General features: G+C 46.8%; 1 protein-coding gene and 1 long non-coding RNA gene across 5 annotated transcripts in view; one reads left to right on the forward strand and one right to left on the reverse strand.

Annotated features, from left to right (window-relative positions):
* GLRA1 (glycine receptor alpha 1) overlaps positions 1-24,119 on the reverse strand; it is a 54,728-nt gene that overhangs the window by 17,835 nt on the left and 12,774 nt on the right. For both annotated transcript variants that reach the window (XM_080555671.1, XM_080555670.1), the window contains exons 2-8: positions 18,488-18,618; positions 15,113-15,180; positions 6,141-6,364; positions 4,445-4,527; positions 3,330-3,467; positions 2,593-2,807; positions 1,761-1,907 (exon numbers count right to left, since the gene is read on the reverse strand). In XM_080555671.1, coding sequence (XP_080411797.1) covers positions 1,761-1,907; positions 2,593-2,807; positions 3,330-3,467; positions 4,445-4,527; positions 6,141-6,364; positions 15,113-15,180; positions 18,488-18,618 — 1,006 coding nt within the window. The remainder of the gene's footprint in view (positions 1-1,760; positions 1,908-2,592; positions 2,808-3,329; positions 3,468-4,444; positions 4,528-6,140; positions 6,365-15,112; positions 15,181-18,487; positions 18,619-24,119) is intronic.
* Positions 4,385-24,119, forward strand: part of LOC308177847 — a 170,021-nt gene continuing 150,286 nt past the window's right edge. The window contains exons 1-2 of one of the 3 annotated variants that reach the window (XR_013939442.1): positions 4,385-4,618; positions 8,004-11,216. This is a non-coding gene — a long non-coding RNA (uncharacterized lncRNA). Of the gene's footprint in view, positions 4,619-7,664; positions 11,217-24,119 lie in introns of those variants that run through there. The other 2 variants (XR_013939443.1, XR_013939444.1) reach the window with 2 other exon arrangements.

Here is a 24,119-nt window from a genome sequence, read left to right on the forward strand (position 1 = left end):
CTGCAACATATAATTTGTTTTCAGCCTCACGCGTCACGTCTGAACCAGGCAGAGCTACCCAGACACATCAGGACATTGGGACAGAGCAATTAGGTTCTCTGGCAGCTGTACTAATCCATTTGCATATTTGCAGTCAGCTCCTAGCTTTCTGATGAGCCTGCAAACCTTGCTCATTTTGCTTTTTCAAGTGTTTTTGTTTATGCTTTGTTCCAATTAAAATTGCTGTGAGATTAGGCAGGGATTGTAATAACAGCCTTGTGTTCAATGGAACATCTCTGGCAAATATCTTTTAAACTCATCAGTATATTAGTGTGGTTTTTTTTTTTTTCCTCCTTATTGTTTTATCAACACTAGTCCAGAGTGATCTGCATACAACAGCACGGCTTCAGAGAGGATGCTTAAATCTGGATAAATGGATACAAGCACTATGAGGCACCCAGGTTGAGTGGTTTTAGCTTTGGTTCTATTAATCAGGACACATTTTCTGAAACAAAAATAGCCCCAGTCGAGTATGAGATGGCAGGGTCTCACTCTGCTCTGACAAAATTAACGGGTGCTGATGGTCCCATCTGTTACTTCTTTTCCTTTGCATTTGTGCAATACTCTTTATCCCAGGTTCTGGCTGGACTAAGGAAAACTGAACAGTCATCTCCTGTTTTGTAGACAGAGGCAAATCTACAAAAAGCCAGGGAATCAGGCATGCTGATAGCCTGCCCTTTAGCCAATGCTGCCTCCTGGAATGCTGCTAGTTCTCCAGGCAGGCATTGTGAACTGCTGTATGATGGGTTAGACCCTGGGAAAGGTTTCTAATGGCTGAGACAGAGAAGTTCTGGAATGAGTGGTCTCTGTATGGGATTGTTCAAAGGGGGCTCTCTAAAACATGGGCTAGACAAATATTTATAAGAAATATTTTAGGCAGGGTAGCTTCAACCTTGATCTCCTAGGAGCTATCCTGAGACCCTCCTCAGCTCAATCTTCAGTGTTTCTTTCTAAAAATTACACTGTTTTGTCAGGTTAGCTTGAGGGCAGTGTCTCAGACCTGGTGATAAAAACTGATACTGCCACCTGATTCTGCTAGTTAATTAAGGGCAATTGTTAATTGATCACAGTCACCTTTATGTTTCCTTCTAGTGCATCCTTTGAGATGCCATCTCAGCTGCAGTACCTCAGCCTAAAAGCTAGTAGAGTCCAGGCTGCAGGGGGTACAATCTATGTGACGTGCATGCTCAGGTTGGCATCAGTCATGGCAATGAGCATGGAGCGAGGCTAAGGCTGTGCAGAATGTTCTTTCCTTCCAAGAGGAATTTGCAGTCAGTTTGAGCAGCAGATGCTTTTGAACACAGAGATGACAGAAACAAAAGAGGTGTCACTTACCTCCGGGCTAATGTAGGCTGACTTTCAGGGGGATGCTGTTCTCTGACAGGCATCCCTCCCAGCTCCCTGCCTGCCTCCCCCCAAGCCCTCACTGTGTCTTCTGAAGAGGAGAACTCAGACCAGAACATCTCTCTGTGTGAAAATTGTTCTGATGAGAACAACCCTTTTGGCTTAAAATGCTTGGCTAGCTAACAAAAACCAGCTTGCTAGACCCCTGTGGTCAGCAGACTGTTAAAAGACACAATTCATCAAGTTTGCCCTGCTTTTTGATGCATGACTCCCTTTACTATCTGACCATGTACCGAGGACTTCCCTGGCCAGCTGACCATGTAGTGATGTTCTGCTGGGACAGATTCCAGCCGTGTCCTTCATGCCTTATGTATTACCTTGTGATGCCTCCTCTTCCTTCTGAACCTGAGCAGCTCTTTGTGCTGCCGGGACACAAAGTTGACGGCAGCATACTCTAGAAGTGCAGAGAACACAAACAGCAAGCACACGGCCATCCAGATGTCTATGGCCTTCACGTAGGACACCTAGGAGTCAGAGGGAGAGAGAGGGATGTGATGGCATGTTCATCCAAATGCCTTTTTGTTTGTCATTGTTCGTGTTACTTCCAGGTCTTTGGAAGAATTTGGGCAAGCCATGGTATGGTTGACATCTGCTCTTGGATAACAAAATCTATCTCATTTAACATGAATGTACTAATAGGTAAATGAAACTTCTTGTGGAGTAATTAGTAGCAATAATTTCACAGTTGCAAATTTATCCATGTCTTCACAGTAATGGTTTACACGCAGGGAAAATAGAAATCTAAACTGACTACACCAGAAGCCCTTCATAGCAGCCAAATTTAGAGCTATTATGCAAGTATGAGGGACAAAAAAAAAAAAAAAGTGGATAAAAGCTGAACTGTATGGTGCATATCCCTGTCTGCTTGTTGCAGGTGTTTGTGAAGTGCAGAGCTCCTGGCCTCTGGGAGCTGCAGTGGATCTTGGGTTGAGCACTTAAGGAAAGTTTTACTGCTTGTCATGGAAACTAAGCTAAATTATTTGTAGGAGGAGGCTGGAATTTGCTCTGCTTGCCCTTAAATTGGGATAGTGCAATGGCAGCAGAATACCTCTTGTGTTGAGCAGGAGGATCTGTGTTGTGGCTTACACATATTCTGTCCCCAGAGAGTGATCGTTTTGCCCCCTCAGTGAGGTTAAGGGTGTTCCTTACCTTGGGCAGTGACGCTCGGGAGCCTGAGCTCTGAGTGGTCATAGTGAGCACTGTGGTGATCCCCAGGCCAACTCGAGCTGGTGCAGCGTCCATATTGATCCAGAAGGAGATCCAGGACAGGATGACAATAAGGAGGCTGGGGATGTACATCTGGATCAAATAATAGCCCATCTGCCGCTCCAGGTGGAAACGAGCTTCTATACAGGTGAATTTGCCTGAGAATGACAGGAGATAAATGTAAAGTTACTGGTAAGGTACGGTGAGCCTCTTGGTTTCAGCTGTTGTCTGGGGACTTTCCTCACACTGCCTAGAACCAGAATCTTGTGAGACGAGGACATAAACATCATCTGACAAGTTCAGAAATATGTACATAAATCAACATAGCAAAGCAAGCTTTTGACAGTACGTCCTTTGTCAGTTAAATTTTACCTGCTCCCTTGCATCAAAGACAAAAGAAAATGGAGGGAGAAAAGGTCCAAGCCAAACTCCCTTGAACTGATGCAGATGTTATGGGGACAAGATGCTTCCAATTTTTGTGTCTATTAGCTTTTTATTGTCTATATACGTATATACTTACTGGCAACATATCTGTGTGTTTCTAGTTATGTTGTTCCTGGCTGGGTAGAACAAGGCTTATGTCACCAGACTGCCATCAGACTTAGCAAGAGATTCTGGCAAATGCATGGTCTTGAATTCATCTCTGATGAATATAGGGGCTAAGGGTGAAGAGTACTGACCTGTGTTGTAGTGCTTTGTGCAGTATCTCAAGTCTTTTTCTTCTTTAAGGATAAACTGAGGCAATGTCAGCCCGTCAGCAACTTGCACGGCTCCTTTTTCTTGCCACTCAAATATTAGATCATTCATTGTGTAGCCAACTGTTGAGAGGATGGAACAAATAGCATGTGAAATAAATACTAAATACTAACATGGGAAGGGACAGACTTGTAGAAGAGAGATATGCTTGGAGGCAGAGGCTGAACCTGGTGTTCCCAGGCAATGCTGTAATGGGTGGGACTTCGGTTGAAGCAGAACTGCTTATGCATGTGGTAAAAGCTAGGGCAATGACCTCTGCTGGGGCAGTGATGGTGTTCAGTGAATAGTCTGACATTTTTACTTGAAATGAGATGGTTGAGCTGTTTATGTTTTCAAACCTGACCTCTTTCTCTGAATGAAGTTATTCATCGTCTTTCCCTCCTTTGGGAAAAGCAGCATGTAAAAGGGGCAAATGTTCAGCTAGAGAGGAAAACATCCCATTTGCAGCTGAGAGCACTTTCACCTTTCTCCTCCAAAGTGAAAGGCCAATGTAAATACAAGCAATCCAGGGCTTCTATCACGGGACCTTCTGAGGTTTAGCTTCTCTAGGAAATGTCACATGTGCTGAATGAATGGAAAATCCCAAGCAAATACTTCTTGGGATGGGGCAAAGAGTGATGAACCCTTGAGTGGGGGTCTCTAACCACACACTGGCTTGAAGCAGTTTAGAGGCTGGTTCTTGTTTTGGTGACATCTGAACTGACTTTGCCCTCATTTGTTCTAAGAGCTTTCTGTCTCTGATGGCAAACATTATTGCTGGCGTTGGCCGAAGATGTAGATGCAGATGATTGTGTGGGGTTTGCAGAGGGCATGCCAGCAGGGAGGAGCAGCAGAAACAAGGCTGGAAGAGAGGTGCCCCAGGCACACACAGCAGAGCAAGCCTGTCCCAGCTGTCCATCTTCTGCTCTCTTCCATGCTGGGAGAGCCCAGTGAAGGCTGATCTGGGAAGGAGCTGCAGCTGGGGAGGGTGATGGCAGAGGAGAGGGAGAGGGGAAACACGTTGTCTCCTCTCTGAGATGGAGACATGCGCAGGACTCACAGCTTTCTAACTGCATGATGCACGTCTGTACATCCATGGGGAAGTTCTTCAGGTCCATGGGACAGGCCAGAGTCAGCGTGATCCTGAGGAGAGAAGAGAGCACAGGGGAGTTCCAAGCAGTCTGGGGTACTGATGAAGGGATGAACACTCTCAGACACCCAACATTGTATACAGGTTGGTACTTTGCCCAAGACACACTGGAGTGCTCGAGGGAATGACTGATTATTTACCCTTTCCCTGCCTGAGCTTTCACACATGGTGTTGGAAAGAAATGCCAAGAATTTGGGTCTGTGAAATAATTGCCATCCGAGTTGCCTGCTGCAGGTGGTGTTTCATTGTAATACTGCTTTGGACAGTGCAGAACAGAGAGCTCCCACATCAAACAGTTTTGCTGCTTCTATCTTCATTTCTTGCCTCAGGCTCAAAACAGTCTGGATTAACAGCAAGCCCAGACTTATCCTATGGACCCCCCAGATACATTTCTAGAGATTGGGACTGTTTGGACTGTTTGGAAATCTTTGAACAGAACATTTCTGTGTTGGAAAAAAAAAAAAGAAAAAGAAAGAAAAAGGAAATTTGGTCAGGTTCACAGGTTTCTGTGGGGGAAAACGGAGACTTTGGTGGGATTTTATGCAAGGAAAATGCCCTTTGGTAAGTCAGTATGAATCTCTGTATCTTCCTGAATTCCTACTGTACTTCTTGAGACCTTTAGTTTTGCCTTTCAAACTCCATTTTCCACTAGGTGCTGTCTATTCTTTGGAATGGCTTGCTACCATTTCCTGTGGTGTGTTGCTGTGCTGCCCTATACAGTGATCTGTGCTCAAATTGTTTGTTTGGTTCTACAAGCTGATATTAAATGATTTGATTCAGATAGCTAGACTTGTGTTATTTGGTTTGATAATGCTGAAAATGCTGTTAGCTAGAGTGTTCAAATTTTTCAGCTCTTTGCCTTCATCTAGAAATAGCAGAATTTCCTGGGGGACAGGAATTGAATTTTTCTATCAGACCTACAGGGCATGTTGTGACAGAAGATGTTGTAAAAGAAGACAGAATTGACCTGTTCAAATGTTCTTTTTATGAAAGCAACTGCATTTTCTGTATTTAAACTAGCACCTGAGCAGAAAAGAACCACCACTAGCTTTTGTCCACTTTGTTTTTCTCAATGCATCTTTGGCAGGGGACTCCATCTTTGATCAATCAGAGAGATAAGCCTTCAATTATGTCTTCAAACAAGCCCCTTGGGAAGAATTCACGTTAAATATCTTCCAGATGTGACACAGGGGTGACTGTGGCTGCAGCTATGCCATGAGACAGACAGCACACACATGCTGGACAAGTGTGTGCTGAGAAGGAATCAGGGAGCAAAATCCTTGGGGGTGTTTTTGGGTGAACCTAAGGCTTAGGCTGCTGAGCTTTGGGTCCATGAGACAAAGTCCACCTTCTTGTGAGAGCCCTAACTAAGGTTTGACTATTGCACATAACCATAGCCGCAGCAGGAGGACCTCCAGAGGTCCCTTTCCACCACATGGCTATGACACTGTTAATGGAATGCTCTCCCACCTAAAAAAATACAACTCAATTCCTTTTATCCAGTGGCATGCTCCAAGTCTCCACTTGCTCGTGTTAGGCATATACAGGAGGATCTCAGCCCTACCCTCCTCCATTTGGTGGAGCCCTCCCCAGTCAGTCACCTCACCTGATGCTGTAGAGGACGTTTCCATTTCTGGAGATCCTCAGCAGCTTGTTGTCTGTGGTAATCTCATGGAAGTGGGCTCCTTTCTCGTTAGCAAAGAACAAGTCAGGTTTCCAGATGGAGTCCAGCATGGAGGGGTCCAGGTCCAGAGAATCATCAGGGTATTCATTGTATGCCAGCCGTGGGTCATTCCATTGCTGTCGCAAGAAGATGTTCACCCGGTAATCCTGCATGGTGTAAGCAGGGAGCAAAGAAACACAGTCAGTGCTCAGGGCAGGTTGAAAGTGCTGAGAAATGGTGGGCATGTGCTAAAATTGCTCTCAAAACCAAACAGCTAAACCTATGTTCCCAAGTTATGGCAAGCCTTCTTGGCATTATTTCTCAATATTTCTCAATTGCTGTTGTTATTTTTAGTCCTGTAGCTTACAGCTATCTCGCAGCGTGTGCAGTTGTCCATCTTTGCATCCTTCCATCACAGCAATCTTCAGCTGTGTGTGAAGTGTCAAGACCTCTAGTCCAGACCCCGGGGCTGGAGAAGCAACGCTCAGTTGCAGATGTCATAAGGGCTGGTATCAGCAAGACAGCTGTGGCAGAGAATTGAGGGGAAAGAGACACGGAAGCCAGCTTCCTTTCAGTGTTGAACCATCCCATTTTCTGACTATTTATGGTTCCTTCAGACTTGAAAAAAAAAAGGTTCAGTGACACAGTCAGTCCATGGAAGGGAGACCTGTGTGTGCACTAATGTAAGGGTAACTCGGCTGAACTGATGGGACCAGATGCCCTTAATGAGAGTACGAACACGGAAGGGATGTGCATAGAGTCTCCTCTCCTAACCATAAGCAGGTGTTCTGTTTTTCCCTCTCCAAAGTCAAAATGTCATAAATGCTACAGATTTTGTAGGCTAGACATCTTTAATTGTAGGTAGCCCCCCAGCACCACACTAAGTGATATCTGCTTCATAACCTTCTGTCTTACAGCTCCCCTGAGCTCTCCTGGACAAGACTGGCTGCTGAGGTCTAGCCCAAACGTCCCGGATGCTCTCCTGAACAATTAAAGATAGTTTCTTCTCTCCCAAGGTGATCTGCATGCCTCTTTTCTGCCGAATTTCACATAGGAAAGTTAGCCAGCAAATCTAAATGGGGAGAGGACCTGGCAGCTATCAGGAGAGGGATAAAAGCTCCACGTCCATAAATTAATCGACATTTCTAAGTATAGATGCAAGCTGTGTCTAAAAAGCAGCAGATAATAAACCAATTCCACTGCCCTGGCCCAAATTAATAGTTATTATCATGATTAAGGGTTTCTCTGGTGCCTTTCTAATACTGATGTACTTTGAAAACTTTTATTAAGTGACAGGTAATGGAGGGACTCTGATGTGCTTGCCAGTAACTAATACCTCCTGCAGGCACTAGGACCTTTTTTCAGTGAGACAATACTTGGATCCTCTGAAGGGCTCCCCCAGACTCCACCATCAGATCTGTTCTTTCCATCTGGAGAACACAAGGCTCTGGAGTGGAAGGGTTCATTTAGAGGACAGTCTGACTCTGCTGCCTCAAGTGCTCACTTGACTGGGAACCTACAGCCTCTTGTTCGGAGGACATGACTCTTTCATGGTCCGGTCACACTGGAGGGTTGGGAGAGGATTGTGTCTTGGATGCTTCATGGTTTTGGTCAGGGTAGTTCATAGCTTATGTTCTACAATTTTATTTTATTTTATTTTATTTTATTTTATTTTATTTTATTTTATTTTATTTTATTTTATTTTATTTTATTTTATTTTATTTTATTTTATTTTATTTTATTTTATTTTATTTTATTTTATTTTATTTATTTTATTTATTTTATTTTATTATTTTATTTTTTCAGGCAACTTAGTGCCATCTGCATCCTTGGAGCAGAGAAGCTGCTAATGACATTAGTGATTATGACAACAGCAAATGGACCAAGGACTTGACGCTAAAAGGAGCAGACTTCTGATCATGAATAAGAGTTGCAACACTCTCTCCTTCTGCTGATATTCCAGATGTCACCTTCATGAGTCCTAGTGGGTCCCTCTGACTTAATTGTTCATCTCCGTCCGCTCCAGATAATGTGTTTGCGGAAAATGTAAATAGCTGCAGACAGCTAGGATAGAGGGTCTTAGTGCAATCACGCAAACCTGACAGAGGAAAACAACCCTGAATTGCCACTTCCCATTGGCACACAGCAGCTCCTGGAACAACTCATACTTTCAGTTCTCCCTCGTCTGTGTGTAAAGATCTGCAGTCATTGCAGTCAGGGGAAATCAGTGTCACTGACCTAATAGGTAGAAAGCAAAAGGTTGTTTTGCTTATTCAGCTACAAATAAGCTGGATGCTAGCAGGTCAGCTCTAGATGGGGGCTTATGTCATGTACAACACAAATTAAACTCATGTTTGGAAGAAACTTCAGGGGTAGCTGCCCAGAAGTGTTCTCAGCCTGATGGAGTGTTGGAAGGTGGGGAATGGAGCCAATCTCTCTACAATGGTCTGTGATACCGCAGGCAAGCTTTGCTGCAGGAGGAAATTCACTCATTTTATTCCTCATACTGCGTGTGTTTGTGTAGAAGCACCTCAAATGCGCCTCATTGCACGCAGCACCTCGTGGAGCAGACTGAAGGACCTCACTAGCACACAGTCCCTCTGATTCTAGCATGCCATCCCTTAGCTTATCACCGGCAGGCTTGGTTTTATCCCTTTCCCCTCTCGACTCTAGTTTAAACCCCTATCTATCAGCCCCGCCAACTCCTGAGCAAAAATCCTTTTCCCCCTCTGAGAGGTGCATCCCATCTGGTGCCAGCAGGCCCGGTGTCGCGTAGACCTTCCCATGATCAACAAACCCGAAGTTCTGCTGGTCGCACCAGTCTCGAAGCCACTTAATAAGACGAGTCTGCTTGTCAGCATTGATCCCCCCTGTCAGAAGGACAGAGACAAACACAACCTGTACCCCTGGTCCTTTAACTAGTTGTCCCAAAGCCCTAAAGTCCCTTTTAATCGTTCTCGGACTTCTCCTTGCTACTTCATCATTACCAGCCTGAAAAACCAGTAGCGGGTAGCAGTCGGTGGGCCGTACGAGGCGAGTGACTTTCCTGACAATGTCTCTTCCCTGAGCCCCAGGGAGGCAGCCGACTTCCCTGTGGGTTGGGTCTGGACAGCATATCAGGCCCTCTGTCCCTTTCAGAAGGCAGTCCCCCATGACTATAACCCTTCCTTCTTTCATGACGAAAGATGTAGCGATGCGGGGGGTAGATTGCCTTGCCGTAGGCACCCCTTCCAACTGGGATGGGCTTTCGTCTACATCGCTGTTTGGACTGTCGTGTTCTAGAGCCTCATACCTGTTATATGAGGGCAGATGGGAAGGGGAGGTGGGCAGGGGCAGGGCTCGCCTACCACCCCGGGCATTAACCTGCTTCTATTCCACCCCTAGGCCTAGGTCCCCTCCGACTGCCTGGCGGGATGGGGGCACTTTTGTGCTCTGTGAGGCAGAAGACGCTTGTGCTGTAGCAGGCTGGTGAGGACACCGCCGCCTCACGCCATGGCCGAGGCACCCCGGCCTGCTCGCCGCGCTCCCCAGGGGCTGCCATTGCCCGGCCGCGGCGGGGGCGCTGCTGGTTCCGCCTTCGCCTCCTCAGCCGCACTCACGAGGGCCGCCGGGCCACGGCGGCTCCCTCGGCTGCCTTGAAGGGCCTCGATGCCGGGTTAAAAAAAAACCCTGCCCGCTTCCATCCCCCACTCCGCTGCAGAACGTGTCTGCCCCAGGGCCGATCGCCTCAGTGAGAACTAGTGGAGGTGCTGAGCAGCCTTTTAGATTTCTTGCGTCCAGGCTTATTTGAACAGAAATGTGAAAAAAGGGACTGTGATTGCAAGCTGGACGTGACAGCGCCTGAGGAGCCACCACAAGGCCTGGAGAGCATGTCTGTGGACATGGCATAGCCAAAAGCATGGAACTGCAGATTTCTGGACTAGCTAAGGATCCTGTGCATTGAAAACTTTGTGCCTAGGTACTGCAGTCAAGCTGAGAGGCAATGAGTTGGATAACACTCATTTGTAGGCTACCTGGAGTCTTACAGTGTTTCTTCTGGATACAGTTGTATGAGATCTTAATCAGCATCACCAAGAAGTCCACAGTTAGTGCTACGTGATGGACAGAACAGAGCAATTCTGATGTGAACTCTCAAGGAAAAAAGAAGAAAAAAAAAGTACTGGGTCTGCTAACTCAGCAAAAAAAAATAAAAATCTTTCTCCATTTCCTTCTTATCGCTTGAGCTCCTCATTTGTGTGCTAATCACATCCAGGCATTGATTATCTCATGCAGCCTGCTCCTCTGGCTGGCTGGGGAGCGGCAAGCACCAAGCCCGTGTTATGGTGGCATTCAGGAGCTTTGCAATTTGGCACAAAGACCTTTTGCTCCCAAGGGGGAAATGACACAGGGCAGGAAGAAAATAATTGAAGCGATCAAAGTGTTCAATTTGATAATGCTGAAATGAAATTCTGCGTAGTGGCCTCACGAGGAGCCAACGAAATGGAAGACCATTTGAGATCACTCTCTCCCAAGACACAGCGGCCTTGGCACCCGATGAGCAGCGTGGTGATGAAAGCAGTGGCAGGCTGGGGTGGGACTGTGAAGAAAGTGGAGAGAGGCTGCCAGGAAACCCAAAAGGCTTCAGTCCCTGCCCCAGGGGTTCCCTAAGAGCTGCCTCCACAATGTACAGGGGGTGAAAGCCTTCACATTTTGCTGACGGAAGAAAGAAAGCAGAAAGGGGCCTCCCTCAGGTGGGGATCCCACCTGGGTGGCAGAGTGCAAGGGCCAGTATTCACACTGAGTTCATTCTCTAGAAAGAGATCAAACAAAGGTTTTTACTTTTAATTCCTGGCTTGGGCACAGGCTATCACCCCACAGGGGAACTCTGCCACCAACTGATTACAGACACATGCAGGAGCAACCCTTGTTAGGGTTAATAAGGGACCTGTAACCTCACCTCAGCTGTGGCCAGTCTGCCTATTTGAGGCCTGGCACGCAGGCTGCTCCTGGCCTGGGGAGGAAGCATGCTGCTTGAGGAAGGTAGGTGTCCAGGGTCCTTTGTTGCAGGCTTTGGGTGCTGGTATTCATGTCTTCTGCTGGCCTTGGGGTGAGTGGGCCCTGTATTAAATGCACGACCTGTATACTGCATCAGTTACGTCTGCTACTTGCTGTGCTGTGGCTTGTGAGGCTGGAGTGAATTGCTCGGTCTGTTTTGCAGGAATGGTTTGTTATCTGATCGGAAAACTCTTGTACAGATGTCTCTAAGCAAGTATTTTGCATTTGGACAGTTGCAGCCTCTAGCTTCTCCTCTCCTTAGGAGGTACTGGGAGAGCAAATGTGGCTGTGCTGCAGCTGTCGGGAAGGTTACATTTGGCTTGCTCTTTTCAGCTGGGATGACAATGGCACGAAATCAGCGGGGATAAATTTGCATATATCCCTGTGTCTGGGGGAGCCTGTACTTGTAGCTTTGTAGTTCTCTATCTTAGACTTGTTTGCTGCTTGTGAGCCCTTTAAAAATACGGGATTGGGACAGGTCACCTTGAGCGCTGAGTCAAGTTCCTGGCAACTTTAGGTGATGATATTCAAGAATATTCCTCCTTTGCTGTATACAAAATGCTCCCAGCTGCCTAAGCCAGTTAGATATCAATAAACAAAACTGAGCTTCTACAAGAAGAGAGATCAAGGGCATCGCTCTATTCCGAGAGTTTTGTTATAGCAGGGAGTTTGTTAGATGAAATGCTCAGATAATCCTAGCATTGTCTCATGCTAGGAGATTCAGTTTATTCACTGAAGAACAGGACTGCGTTCCCTAGGTGCTTGATCTCTATTTCATTTTGAATGAAGTATTAGTAGCTTTGCTATAGTTTCCTACTCTGATAAGGCTGGAAGGAGAGTATGTGTTTTTTAAAGAGCAAAACAGGGATTTAATAGCTTGTGAATTTTCTGTTTTAACTTTTTAATAAAAGTAAGCCAGCAGAGCGGATGCATCCTGTTTGTCATCTGGACTCCTCTGCTGTTGGATGCGCTCTTGTAGTAATGCTTTGGGACAGAAGGAGGCTGTCTGAACCTGTCTGGCTTCTCTAGCTGGTAGTGTCTCCTCTCAAGGCACTTGCTGCGTTCACAAGGATGTTCCCAACTGTGTGTTCCCTTGTCCTTAGAGTTAACTACAAGCAAGGTTGATGAGTGTACTATACGAGCCACAATCTAACATAAATGTCCCATTAATTATGGACACCACTAAAGGCTTTTATGATGGGTCTTCAGCTCTGCAGGATGCTGAAAGGAGTTGACTTTCCTCACCTTAATTCATCTCTGCTTTAGGGAATTCAGTTTGGTGGATTGCTGTCTCTTTTATTTTTATTTGATGTGTTTATTTTTTGCCCCTCTCCCTGGCGGAGTTTTCAGGCCTCTGCTGCTTGCCTTGCTCCTTCTGAACTTTTGTGGCAGAGATGCCAGCTCTGTGAGGTCTGTGCCTTCTCTCAGCACCAACTCTCCCTCTTTTCTGAGGTCTGTAGACCTCAGTGACTGTATCAAATGTTTGTTTCATTCTCTTTTCCAGCATTTTATACTCTTCCTGCCATGATACCTCAAGCTGTAGGTGAACCTTCACTTCCAGTCTCTCCAGTCCTCTGCATGGTGACCTCATGACTTAGGCTGATTTGTGAGATGCAGTCAACATAAACTCAAATGCAAGTGGTGCCTTCTGTACAAACTAACAGTCCCGTTGCAGTTATATTTTTAATAACTTTTCTAATTGCACTTGTAGTGTCTATAAAAATCTGTTATCTCTCTTCCTTTGGCTGCTAGTGAAATAGTTACCAACTACAGGATTCTGCAGTACTCCAGGACCTGAATGTGGTCAGGCTTTGGGTGCCTAATGGCTGTGATTTACACCACAGTGTTGTTCTCTCTCTCTCTTGTGGCCAGTGAAGCAGCTGGTGGAGCATTATGGTAATCAGACCCGTGGGTCAGTGATGGACTAAGGCCTTCTTGGCCATGCGGTGAAAGGCTGAATCACCTCTGCTGCACTCAAACCTTTCTCCCTCAACATAATTAGATCACTTGTTCCAACTGAAAGTAGTCAGGTCATAGTGTCAAAATCCCTCCACAGCAGGACCTTCTTTCCTTCCCAGAAACTGGTGGGGAGCTGACACTGCCTGTTCGACTTGCTGCAAAGAGAGCCGGGCTTCTCTGCAGAGTAAATCCCAAATTAGCCTGTCCCACAGACTGCTCTCGCTTACTGGGTTCTCCTTTTTAAATGCTTCAGTATCTGTGTTGCCTGTGTCTTTGTCAGCGTTTACAAGCAGAAACGCAGTCCCCAAAGAAGCACGTTATATTGGGTTGTGTGCAATGCTGTGTCAGCCTGACATCTGGAGTAGCTTGTCAGAGCTGGCTTGGGTATTTCTAGGCAAAGCAATGTGCCTAGAGGGTGTTCTTGGGTTCCCATGGGAATTTATTTTCTTTAAACGGAAGATAGAATATGTAATGGGGGGGCATCTGGAGAGGATAGCAAGTCCCTGCAGCATGTCTTGGAGGTGAACTACATTTCTTGCTCTTGTGCTAGTCTATGCTAATTTTATGGAGCATTCTGCTTACTGGGGTCCTGTGGTGTGTTCCTACGATGCATCTTGTGGTATAGGGCGTATTTTGAAAAACATGTCACTGTGTAATGTGCTCTGTATGTTGCATAGGGATCCCTTGTGGGCCTGCCCCTCTCTTTTGCAGGCTGTGGATCTTCTCTGCTGAATTTTTGTAGGATTGCCTGTAACACCATAGGAGGCATCCAATAAAACAGTACATTAGGAACAGATGTGTATTTCAGCTCTAGCTCTTTCTCTTCTACACTGTATACAAATGAATCCATGAATGCACTTCTCATCTATAAACTCAGACAAATTCTGCAATCCAACTATGAAATATATTTTTGTGCTTGTACAGAGTCGCAGCTATTTTCTGCTACTGGAGCTGAATAACCCCCACCCCAAGCACTGCCAGAAGCAAGGTATGAGCAGTAGTGTTAGAAGGGACTTATAACCGTAGGTATATGGCTGCTGATCTCCTCTGACAGCGGTGTGCATGACAAGTAACTCATTGAAGTCAGTGGGTGCAACCCATACATCAAGTCTGTAACATCCTGGCTGAATGCACAAAACACCTGAAGCTGGAATCTTGTATCCTTCATTCACCATCTTTCTAGAAAAAGAATTACCGGAGTAATTCAGCACCATATTTCTGGATTATCTCTAATTAGCATGGAGGTAAAGCACTGCACCTCCAGAGCTTTCCTTTGCTGTTCACTGATCATGTCACAACCAATCTTTAATAGGTTTTAGATAGAGCAATTATCTCCTGCTCTCCCAATTCTCTCCTCCTAGTGCCCTGCCAATTAGATCCAGCCTTTAACCACGTTCACTAATTTTGTCTGAAGTTGGCCTTAACTTGCAAATATTGATACTTTTTTTGTTAGGTAATGATTTTTTTTTTAACATCTTCCAGAAAACCCATTTCTGATCTTTGGGAACATGAAATCTGGTGCAGACTGGATTTGAATTCAGTTGGCTTCCCTTCACTTAAGAGGTTTCAATCAACACTTATCTAAATGCACTTAATACAAAGCAGCTGCAAATGTCTCTGAGCTTGGAGCCTTTGTCAAGTCTTTAGGAAAAAGTTCATTTGTTCCCTTTTGTGACCTTTAAACTTTGCCTTTACAGCATTTTCATAGAATTGCAGATGGATAGAGGCTGTGTGATCTTAGGTTACATGCAGTGAGAGTCTTGTGTGCTGGCCATGAACTTACTCAAACCCAAGGTAAACTTGGGAACACACAAATCCTTTCCTCTGGTCACATTAAAGCAGAGGCTGCTGCTGCATTTGCTGGGAGTGCAATGAGGCTGAGCTGGTAGCTGAACAGCTGTGCTGTGATTTTTTTTACTTACCATAGTTGTTTCTGCAATCGAACCGAAGCTGTTGATGAAAATGTTGCAGCTGACATTCACTGGTGGGCCTGCATGACAAATACAGATTGGAACAGTACTTCATCGTGTGCTCATAAGCCAAAATGTTTCCATTCTGCAATATTAAAACCTGTTGTGACAACAGCATAGCTGAGGGCTGAGGATGGGAATGAGGTCTGGATGACCCGGCTTAGTCTAGCCTTGGGTCTGACGCCAGCTTGATGTCAGGCAGTACTCTTGCTTCACTTCTGCTCCCCTGCTTGGCTGAATGTTTATATACCACTTCTGTAAACTGTTTCTATAAAAAAGAACAGATCACAGCCAGGAAGGGTAGCTTCTTAGATATCTCCACATTGCTGTATGGGTGCCAAACTCACCTTGAACATGATGGCAGTGGAAAGGGCCAGGAGAGGGATGAGACAATGGGGGCTCCTACCCTGGGGGCTCCCGAGGGAGCTGCTACTGGTGTTGCCCAGCATGGGGTGGAAAAGGGCGCAGAGAGCAGAGGACACCTCAGGAACCAAGGTTGCCCTTTAACTTTGGGGGAATTAATCTCACACCATCCCTGAGACATGCTTCTGGGAAGAAATAGATCTCTGGAAACAGCAAGTGTGGATTTTTAGATAATTCCTCCACGCTTATGGGGACCAGGGTGGTGTCTGCATTTCAATCGCTGCCTGATGGCTCAGCCTTGCTCAGGGAGCGATGCTTGCCTGTTGAGGCCACATCTGCAGTCTGGCAGCTGCCTTGAGATGAAATACTTGGTTGGGGGGGGAGCTTTAATGAGAAGCTTGTGCCTGCAATCAGTGCAGTCTTCCTCCTGTGTTGGAAATTAATGGGATGTTTGGAGCTTGGTTTGCTCCTATCAGCTTCCCTTCCCTCTCCTGCTTTGGCCTCTTCTGAAACTTTTTGCCTGTCCTCTGTGGGAGTAAGGCTGCAGTCACGTTACAGCAGTGCTTTCCATGGCCCAGGATTTTCTTGGTACGGATCCCAGGCAATTTGAGCAGGTTTCTGTCTGACCAGCTTCCAGACAGCCCCTTGCCAGCTCAGCAGCAGCTCACAGACTGTTCAGTCTGCACAGCTCCTTCTCCAGACGGGCAAGCGCGAGCATGGGCTAACATCAGCTACAAAATGGTGCCTTTTTGTTCCCCTCCCCTCTTATCCCACAGGCTTGCAGCTGGCAGGCCCAGTGTTAACAAATCCATGTGTCCTGGTTCCAGTTAGGACAGAGTTAAGTAGCTCATAGTAGCTGGTAGGGTGCTATGTTTTGGATTAGGATGAGAAGAGCGCTGATAACATGCTGATGTTTTAATTGTTGCAGAGCAGTGTTTACACCAGGCCAAGGACTTTTCGGCTTCTTGCTCTGTCCTGCCAGCGAGCAGGCTGGGGGTGCAGCAGGAGCTGGGAGGGGACAGACCCAGGACAGCTGACCCAAACTGGCCAAAGGGGTATTCCATACCATCTGACGTCATGCTAAACAATATATAGGGGTGGCTGGCCGGGGTGGGGGGCCGGCTGCTCGGGAATAGGCTGGGCATCGGTCAGCGGGTGGTGAGCAATTGCATTGTGCATCACTTGTTTTCTTACACATTATTATTGTTAATACTATTACCATTATCACTATTATTATTATTATTGTTATTATTATTTTCCTGTCTTAATAAACTGTCTTTATCTCAACTCACAGGCTTCACTTTCCCGTTTCTCTCCCCCCATCCCAGAGAGGGAGGGGGGAGGGTGAGCGAACGGCTGTGTGGTGTTTAGCTGCCAGCCGGGTTAAACCACAACACCATGTAACAGAGATCTGAGCTCATCAGCCCTTGTGCTGCAGTCTGTCCAGCGCATTTGATCAGGGTTTAGCAGTGGGTTTATGCTATCCGTAATCCTCAGGAGGAAGAGGGTGCTTCTCTGGATTCTGTGGACCACGTAGGTAGTCTATGTACATGTGGCTTCCCCTCCCAAGGGACACAGAAGAAAAACTCTGCACTAACATCCTGGGTGGCAGCGTGTGCTCGTGCCTCTGGTGTGCATGGAAGATTTTTGGCCCTGCTCATCCTGCCCCTGTGCTGGTGTGCTGAGCGAAGCCGAGTCTGGGCTCAGCGCAGTGCACCCCTGGGACAGCCCAGCTTACCCTGAGGGTGGAAAAGCTGCAGTCCTCTTTCTGTTAATCTCCCCTTCCCCCCCCAAATCAATCTGATGGGGGTCTTTGGTATTATTTTCATTTAGATCTAAGCCATTAAAATGCCCCCTATGAGTTAGTGCCGGTTAATTCCAATGACTTGCTTTGAGAGCTACAACCCCAAGCTCTGCAACGCACCTCCTGTACCTCCCATATAAATTGGAGCCTGATTTGTGTGGGAGGCTAAGCCAGCAAAACTGCCCTGTGGGGAAGGTGTAGTTCATTGAAACAAAACTGAAATTAAATTATCTTGAATAAAATTACGATAGAGCTGCCTTCAGCAAGAAGATAATGTACACATTTCATTAAATATTTAAGTTTAATTTCTTTTGTGTGTGCGCATAATTTAGCAGTAGGATGGTTTACAGGGTGTATTTAACTCTCTGTGATCCGGATGAAACAGCGGTGTTTTGTGTTGCCTAGTTGATTATTAGGGCATGAGCATCCCCCCCCAGCTTTGGATTTAAGAGCCCAGCGCAGGGCTCATTGCACGAAGCTGGATGGCAGGTGCTGTCACCGTGATTAACGGTTCCTGGGAGCCCTGCGTTAGCCTTGCCAGGGGCTCTGCGAGGGAGGAGGGGGATTCGCTGGTAAGAAACAAAGGAAATGAATGAAATGAGCATTGAAGAAGGCTGCACGGTGCCTGAAAGGGGCCTGGAAGTGTTGTGATGGGGTGGTGCTGAGCCCCAGCCTGGGAGACCCCTGCTGAGGGGACAGGGCTGGGTTGGCTGGAGCTGCCCCTGGCATCCTGCTGAATTCCTCCTGAGCTGCTGGGAGAGCTTCAGTGGGTGCAAGGAGGGAGCATTACCCACTGCCAGAGGGTGCTGTGGGCAGCGATGTAAGGGGAAAGTCCAAGTTTTCCTCCTACCCTGCAAGAGGTTCAGCTCCTGCCAGTCCAATCAGTGACCAGCAGGGATCCCTGACCCCTCGCTGTGTCGATGTCAAAGTGCTGGCTGCATGCAAAGTTGGTACAAGGCTGTTTTCATTCTGAATGGAAATGAGATGTCTTTCCAGACATCTACAGGGCGTCCGTGTGCCAAATCTCTCATTATCATACATATTTCACATGAAAATAAGGATTGTTTGTATTCCTTGTACAATTAGGGAGGTATTCATGCAGTCTTTAGTCACAAAAGGAAACAGCCTCAAAAGCAATGTTTCTTTTTTTTTTTGCATACCTTTGAAATTTGGCCTGATCCTGGCATCGTATCCTGAAGTCCTCCCCATCAGCTTATCCAAGAAATCAGAAGGAGACATGGGTTTGGGGGCAGATCGTGCTGCTGCTTCAGCTTCTTTGGAGGCTGCCAGGCTGTGTGAGTAGAAAAAGAAGAGATTTTAATGCATATCCCATGCTGGGGAGAGTTTGGGGTCCAGAAACAGAGCAATCAACATCTCATTCCCATTGTGAGGCAGGATGGGTACCCATGTGGATTCCTAATGAGGCTGGTCTCTGCTAATTTGTTTGCCCAGCCCAAACATCTCTGAATGCAGAATCCCAGCTGCCACCAAAGTAGAAGAGAAATGATGAGTGGAGAAAATCCTTTTGTGAGTTTAGGTACAGCTCCTTGGCATGCCACTAAATTACAAATGTGAACTCTGGCGCTGGGTTCTGCAGGAAAAATATACACTGAGATTAGCCTTGGACAGCAATTACTGCTTAATTACACCGCAAATAGCAAGGAGCATATTTGTTACCCAGCCTAATCTACCAAGAGGCAGGTAGGATCAGAGCAATTTGGAATTTGAAGCTTAAATGAATGTCATGTGAAGCCATAGCTGCTGTGGAGCATTTGGGACTGTAGGGGATGGATGTGTGCTTGCTCCCTGCTCGCTGGTCAGCCCAGCGCTTGCTGCTGGTACCTGCAATGCAGGGGGCTGAGCTCGATACAGCAACACAGACTATGGACTGCGAGGTGTCTGGAGTGTGATCCTGAAATGGGACTTGTGTTGGGCTGAGATGAAAGGAAACAATCTTTTGGGAACCTATATGGCCTGTGGGGCAGAAAAAGTGAAGCTACTGATTGATCTGCAAAAGACAAAAATCTCCTTCTCCTTCAGCAGCCTGACTAAGGTTGGCAACGTGCCCTCTGAGTCCGTGGGAGTCTGCAGGATCTGCAGGGCAGTGGCTTTGGCTTAGGAAGCCTCTGATGGTGCAGTCTGTGCAGGAACAAGTGAGCCCTGGTACCAGGTGTTTGTTCCCAGTTTTGCAGGAAGCTTTGACTTCCAGGACAGGAGCAGACACCGTTCAGTTCCTGCCCTGTGGTTATGTGGCTTCTGTGCAAACAGATTCTCATCCCCGGCTGAAACTGTGGTATAAAATTGCCTAGATTAGCAAGCAAAAAAATAATAATTAAAAACAAACACCTAACCAACCACCACCAACGACAACCATAGGTGACTTGCCAGGTGCTGAAGACAAGAGCAGTCTCTGCTTGTGGGTTCAGAAGCCTGACGTTGGTTGGAGCCTCCAGGCAGTATTGCAATGAAAATATGTAATAAGGCAAAGAAAGCCCTCAGGAGGAGGTGGGGTTCGTTGCTTCACCCTTTGCAAAGCTCCTGATTTTAAGAGTACAAGGGCTGTGTGGGAACTGCAAGGAACTGCTGTGGCTGAGCATCTGAGAGGCTTAAGCATGTTTACAAGAGGCACAAGGTGTTTGGCTGCCTGTGCAGTCACAAATGATGCTATGCAGTCTTCTTACAGCACGAGAACGTTTTGAGAAATTTTGAATTTTCTCATTGACACGGAAGACTCTGCAGAAGTTAAGCCCTGTGTCTTTCAGAAGTGACGCAGCATTGACACAAGATCCATCAGGAAGAATTTGGGTGTAGTTACCATGCACAACATTAATGTGACTCAGCTCTCAGATCTATTGATACAGAACAAGTTTGAGCTGAGACTCGGGAGACAAACATTATCTGCACAAGGCCTTGACAAGAGTGTTTTGAACCACTGAATTCTCCAGGGACTTTAAAAGCAGGTGGGGTTGAAAAGGTCTTGGGTGCCATAATTTCTAAGTCAGGAGTCAGTGACAACGCGTGTTGCATTGACTCTCCTCTCCGGTGTTAGCAGGTCACAGCTTGCCAAGCCTTGGTTTTCAGCCCTGCAAACTCACAAATGCAGGCTGGCTTCAAGCTGCAAATATGTTAGGGTGCTGTGTTTGCTAGTTTTTTTACAGCAAAAAAAAAATCTTTAATTTCTGCAGCAGAGGGGAAATAAATTCCAGGTAATTTCCAGTGAGAACAGAGCTAGGACTTCATTTACCCTTTGTATCTTCACAGTCTGCTCCCAGCCTGAGCCTTATCAGAACCAGCTGATGCACGCTCATGCTGACAAAATGTGGGTCTAGCTTTTACTATAGCCACCTGGCATTTCTTGTCTCATCCTACCCCTGCTCTAAGAAGGGGTAAATGGGGTTGCGGAGTGGGTGAGTTATTTACTTGTTTATTTATTTATTGAAGGAAAACAACACGGTGCAATTGACTTGCAAACTCAGAATAGGAAAGCTGGGAGTGGGAGGGCAATCGATACTGGGCTCCAACGCTGCATTCCAATAGAGTGTCTGCATGGCAATGAATCCAGAGAAAAGATTTCAATTAAGCAGCAAATGACTTGGTAACGAAAGACTCCTGCCACTTCAGCAGCAAGATGCCAGATAGTGCAATATGCTGATTTCTTCTCATTAACTGTCGACTGGAGGAAGTATATGGGAGTGGAAGAGTGGGGGGTGGGAAGGAGATGGAGGCAATACAAATCTAATAAGCTTTAAGTGCAAAAGGATAATTAAAAACTACAATTCCCCTGGCATTCCCTTTAAAAATGAGGTGCAAGAGTACAGAAATTGGTCTTCAGCTTTCCTGTAAATGCTGTAGGAGAGCCTGTGCTGAATGTGTTGGTGCTACTTCCAAAGAGTGATTCTGCTGGTGTTTTCTGGATGCCATTTTCTGTTTGTCTGCTTCGAAGTTGCAAGTAGAATAAATTTCACAGGCTCATTTCCTATGTGGAATTACACAGCTAGTAAAAATGATGTCTGTGAGCGTCTGGGGGAGGAACACCCTCTTACAGCCCCGCTGCTTTTTGCAGCTTCGTGCCCACCCTCCCGAGCAGCTTCTGTTGAGCACCTTTGGGATTATGCTGAAACTGCAAAGAATGGTTTCATGCCTCCTGGTGTGTGTTTTAGGAGCTCCGGTGACTTCTGTGTGTTGTACCTGGGCGGCTTAGGAATGATTAAGCCCTGACTTTCCTCCTGGTTACTACATATTTTTCTAAAACTAGCTTGTAACAACTTCCCCCCGAGACTTGGCAAGAAAGTGGGGGGTGAGGAAACAGCAAAACCTTTCCAGCAACAGGCTCTGTGGGCAGCAGGCAGGTATGTCTATTTTCTAGGTCAGAATAATAATATAAAACCTCCCTGGGGACAGCAGGGAGGCTGGTCCACCCTGCCATGCTTTGGAGGGATGGGCTGTGTCTAACACAGCACTGAGATGTTCGCTCTGGGTGTGACAACCAAGCTGTGCCTTAACAGCTCAGCTCAGCACCCAAACAGCTATCAACTCCTGTTCTCATCCAGGATCATCTCATCTTGGCCAGTGCAGTGTGTGCTCCCTTGGGAGCTTCCTGGGGTTTTCTCCCTGTGTTATTTTGTACAGGAGCACCCTTGAAAGTCCCCCAGGACTGCTCATCTCCTGGCCCAGCAGAGACAAGGAGGGGGAAGTCACCAAGTGAGTTGAAAAATACTGATGATAAAAGAGAACTGTAACTTTAGAGTGGGTTGTTGTGTTCAGGGAGAAAATTTATTCTCCGAATAAACAGAGGCAAAACATACAACAAAAACACAGAGGATGTAGTTTGCATTGGCACAAGAGTATTGCCTGAGCTGAGAGCATCCTGGTGCATTTTAATAGCAGCCAGACAGCGGATTATGTTATTTACACTGGTGCAATCCCTGGTGGATCTGGCTGAGAAAGTGCCATCGTGCAATCGTCACTGTAACAACAACGGGAAGGATTGCATCAAAGGACTGAACTAGCATAATCTTCCGTGGTATTAACACCGGTGTGTGAGCAGACACCAGCAAGCCCCCAGGAGCTCTGGCCCACCAGCAGGCACGTGAATGTGAGAGCAGGTGGAGACGAAGAGCCCAGCTGCTCAGGCCACTGAAGAATTACATTGCTTAAAACAGAGAAGCCAAGCTTTGCAGGACACCCGGTACGGGTTTCTCCCAGCCTATGCAAGTGCTGTTTTGCTTTGTGTCTCATTGCTGTTTTGTTCCAGCCAGCCAGATGAAATATAAACAGGTATTTGGTTTAGGAGGTGATCCCTCTGCTGTCTGGGCACACCAGCTTGCTCAGTTCCCAGCTCCCAGTTGGTCGTTTCCTTCTTTCCCCACAACCTTTGTATGGCCTTCAAGAAATATTATTTTTTCTTTTTTTTTTGGCTGTGCCCATGGCTGCCCATTTAATTAACTCCAACATCACAAACTGCCCTGTTCTGGTTGAATGCTGATACTGAGAGCTATTTTTTTTCCTCTGCAAAGAGGAGAGACCAAGGAATTTAATTAGCACTGGGCCTCTATTCCCCTGTCAAATAATTTAATTGTTAATCTTTAGTTCTGAGAGGGGGAAAAAATGAATGTCTGGCCGCAAAAGCACACTGCGAAATGAGTGTTTGCAGAGGAAAAATATCTCTGAAAAGCATGGAAGGATCAGGTGCCTGTGAAGGGAAGCTGGTGCGATGTCAGTGGCTCAAGAGACCGGCACTGGGTTTATTCCTCTGGTTGGGCTCTCTGCGGGCTGATGAAATGGAAGATACCTGATCTATCCATACAAAGCAAGCCAGAAAGCTTGGCTGTCGTGTGTTGACAATAATGTTCAGGGTAGCTGGCTCGTGCATTGGTCCTTCAGATGTGCTGTTTTCTGTAAACAGGTATTAAAGGGGGAATATCAGACCAGGTCTTTGGGGCAGGCTCAGGTGACCAGTATAACCGTTTGCTGCATTGCCTTCAAAGCTAGGCCTGCCTTGAACGGTGTGGGGTCCTGGGGACGTGGGGAGGACAAGTTCCAGCTTGCTTCCATGCCTTGGGCTTGTCCCTGGCCTCAGCCCTTCAGGGCACAGCTCTTGTGTGGGGCTACTCATGCCTCTAGTCACTGCAGCTGGGTTTAGGTCTGGATGCCGCTGACCTCGCTTAGTGCAGCTGGATTTCAGTCCGGAATATCCGCTTCACAATACGAGCGTTATGGCAAACCCTGCTTCCACGAATGGAGGGGTTCGGGATGCAGCAGAAGGAAATTGCTGCCTGAGCTCGATAGCTCACGCACAGCAGCACGAGCGATGCAGGTGTGTAACTTTGGGGCTGGAGCTGGCCTTTGGCTTGCTCACCTGGATGTGCACATAGATTGGTGCTGTTTGGGCCTGCGGTACTGGCACCCTGCGAGCCTCTGCCCAGGTGGGGGGCTGGAGAACACCTCAGTTTGTCCCTGGGTGCATTGTTTGGTTTGATCCTGAGCACTGGGATGGGAACATCTGGTTTTCCTCCCCCCCTTCTCTGAGAATAAGGGGAGCTTATTCACACTGAGCATGAGGCTGTCCCCAGCCCGGTCATCAGAGAAGAAAAAGAGGTGGGATAGAGAGACTGCACCAGCCAAGCTGTGCAGCCAGGAGGGAGAACGAGGCACCTGTCTGCTGAGGAGCCGTGTGCTGTCTGTGTTGGTTTTCCCTTTTTTTGGCTGCTTCACATGTGAGCAGTGGCTCCCATCTGCAAGCCAAGGTAGCTGAGTTTGGCTAGCTGAGCTCCTGGTGGAAACTGCGCTCTC

This window comes from Anser brachyrhynchus, assembly GCF_964034855.1.
Source record: "Anser brachyrhynchus genome assembly, chromosome: 14".
In the NCBI taxonomy this organism is placed as follows: Eukaryota; Metazoa; Chordata; class Aves; order Anseriformes; family Anatidae; genus Anser; species Anser brachyrhynchus.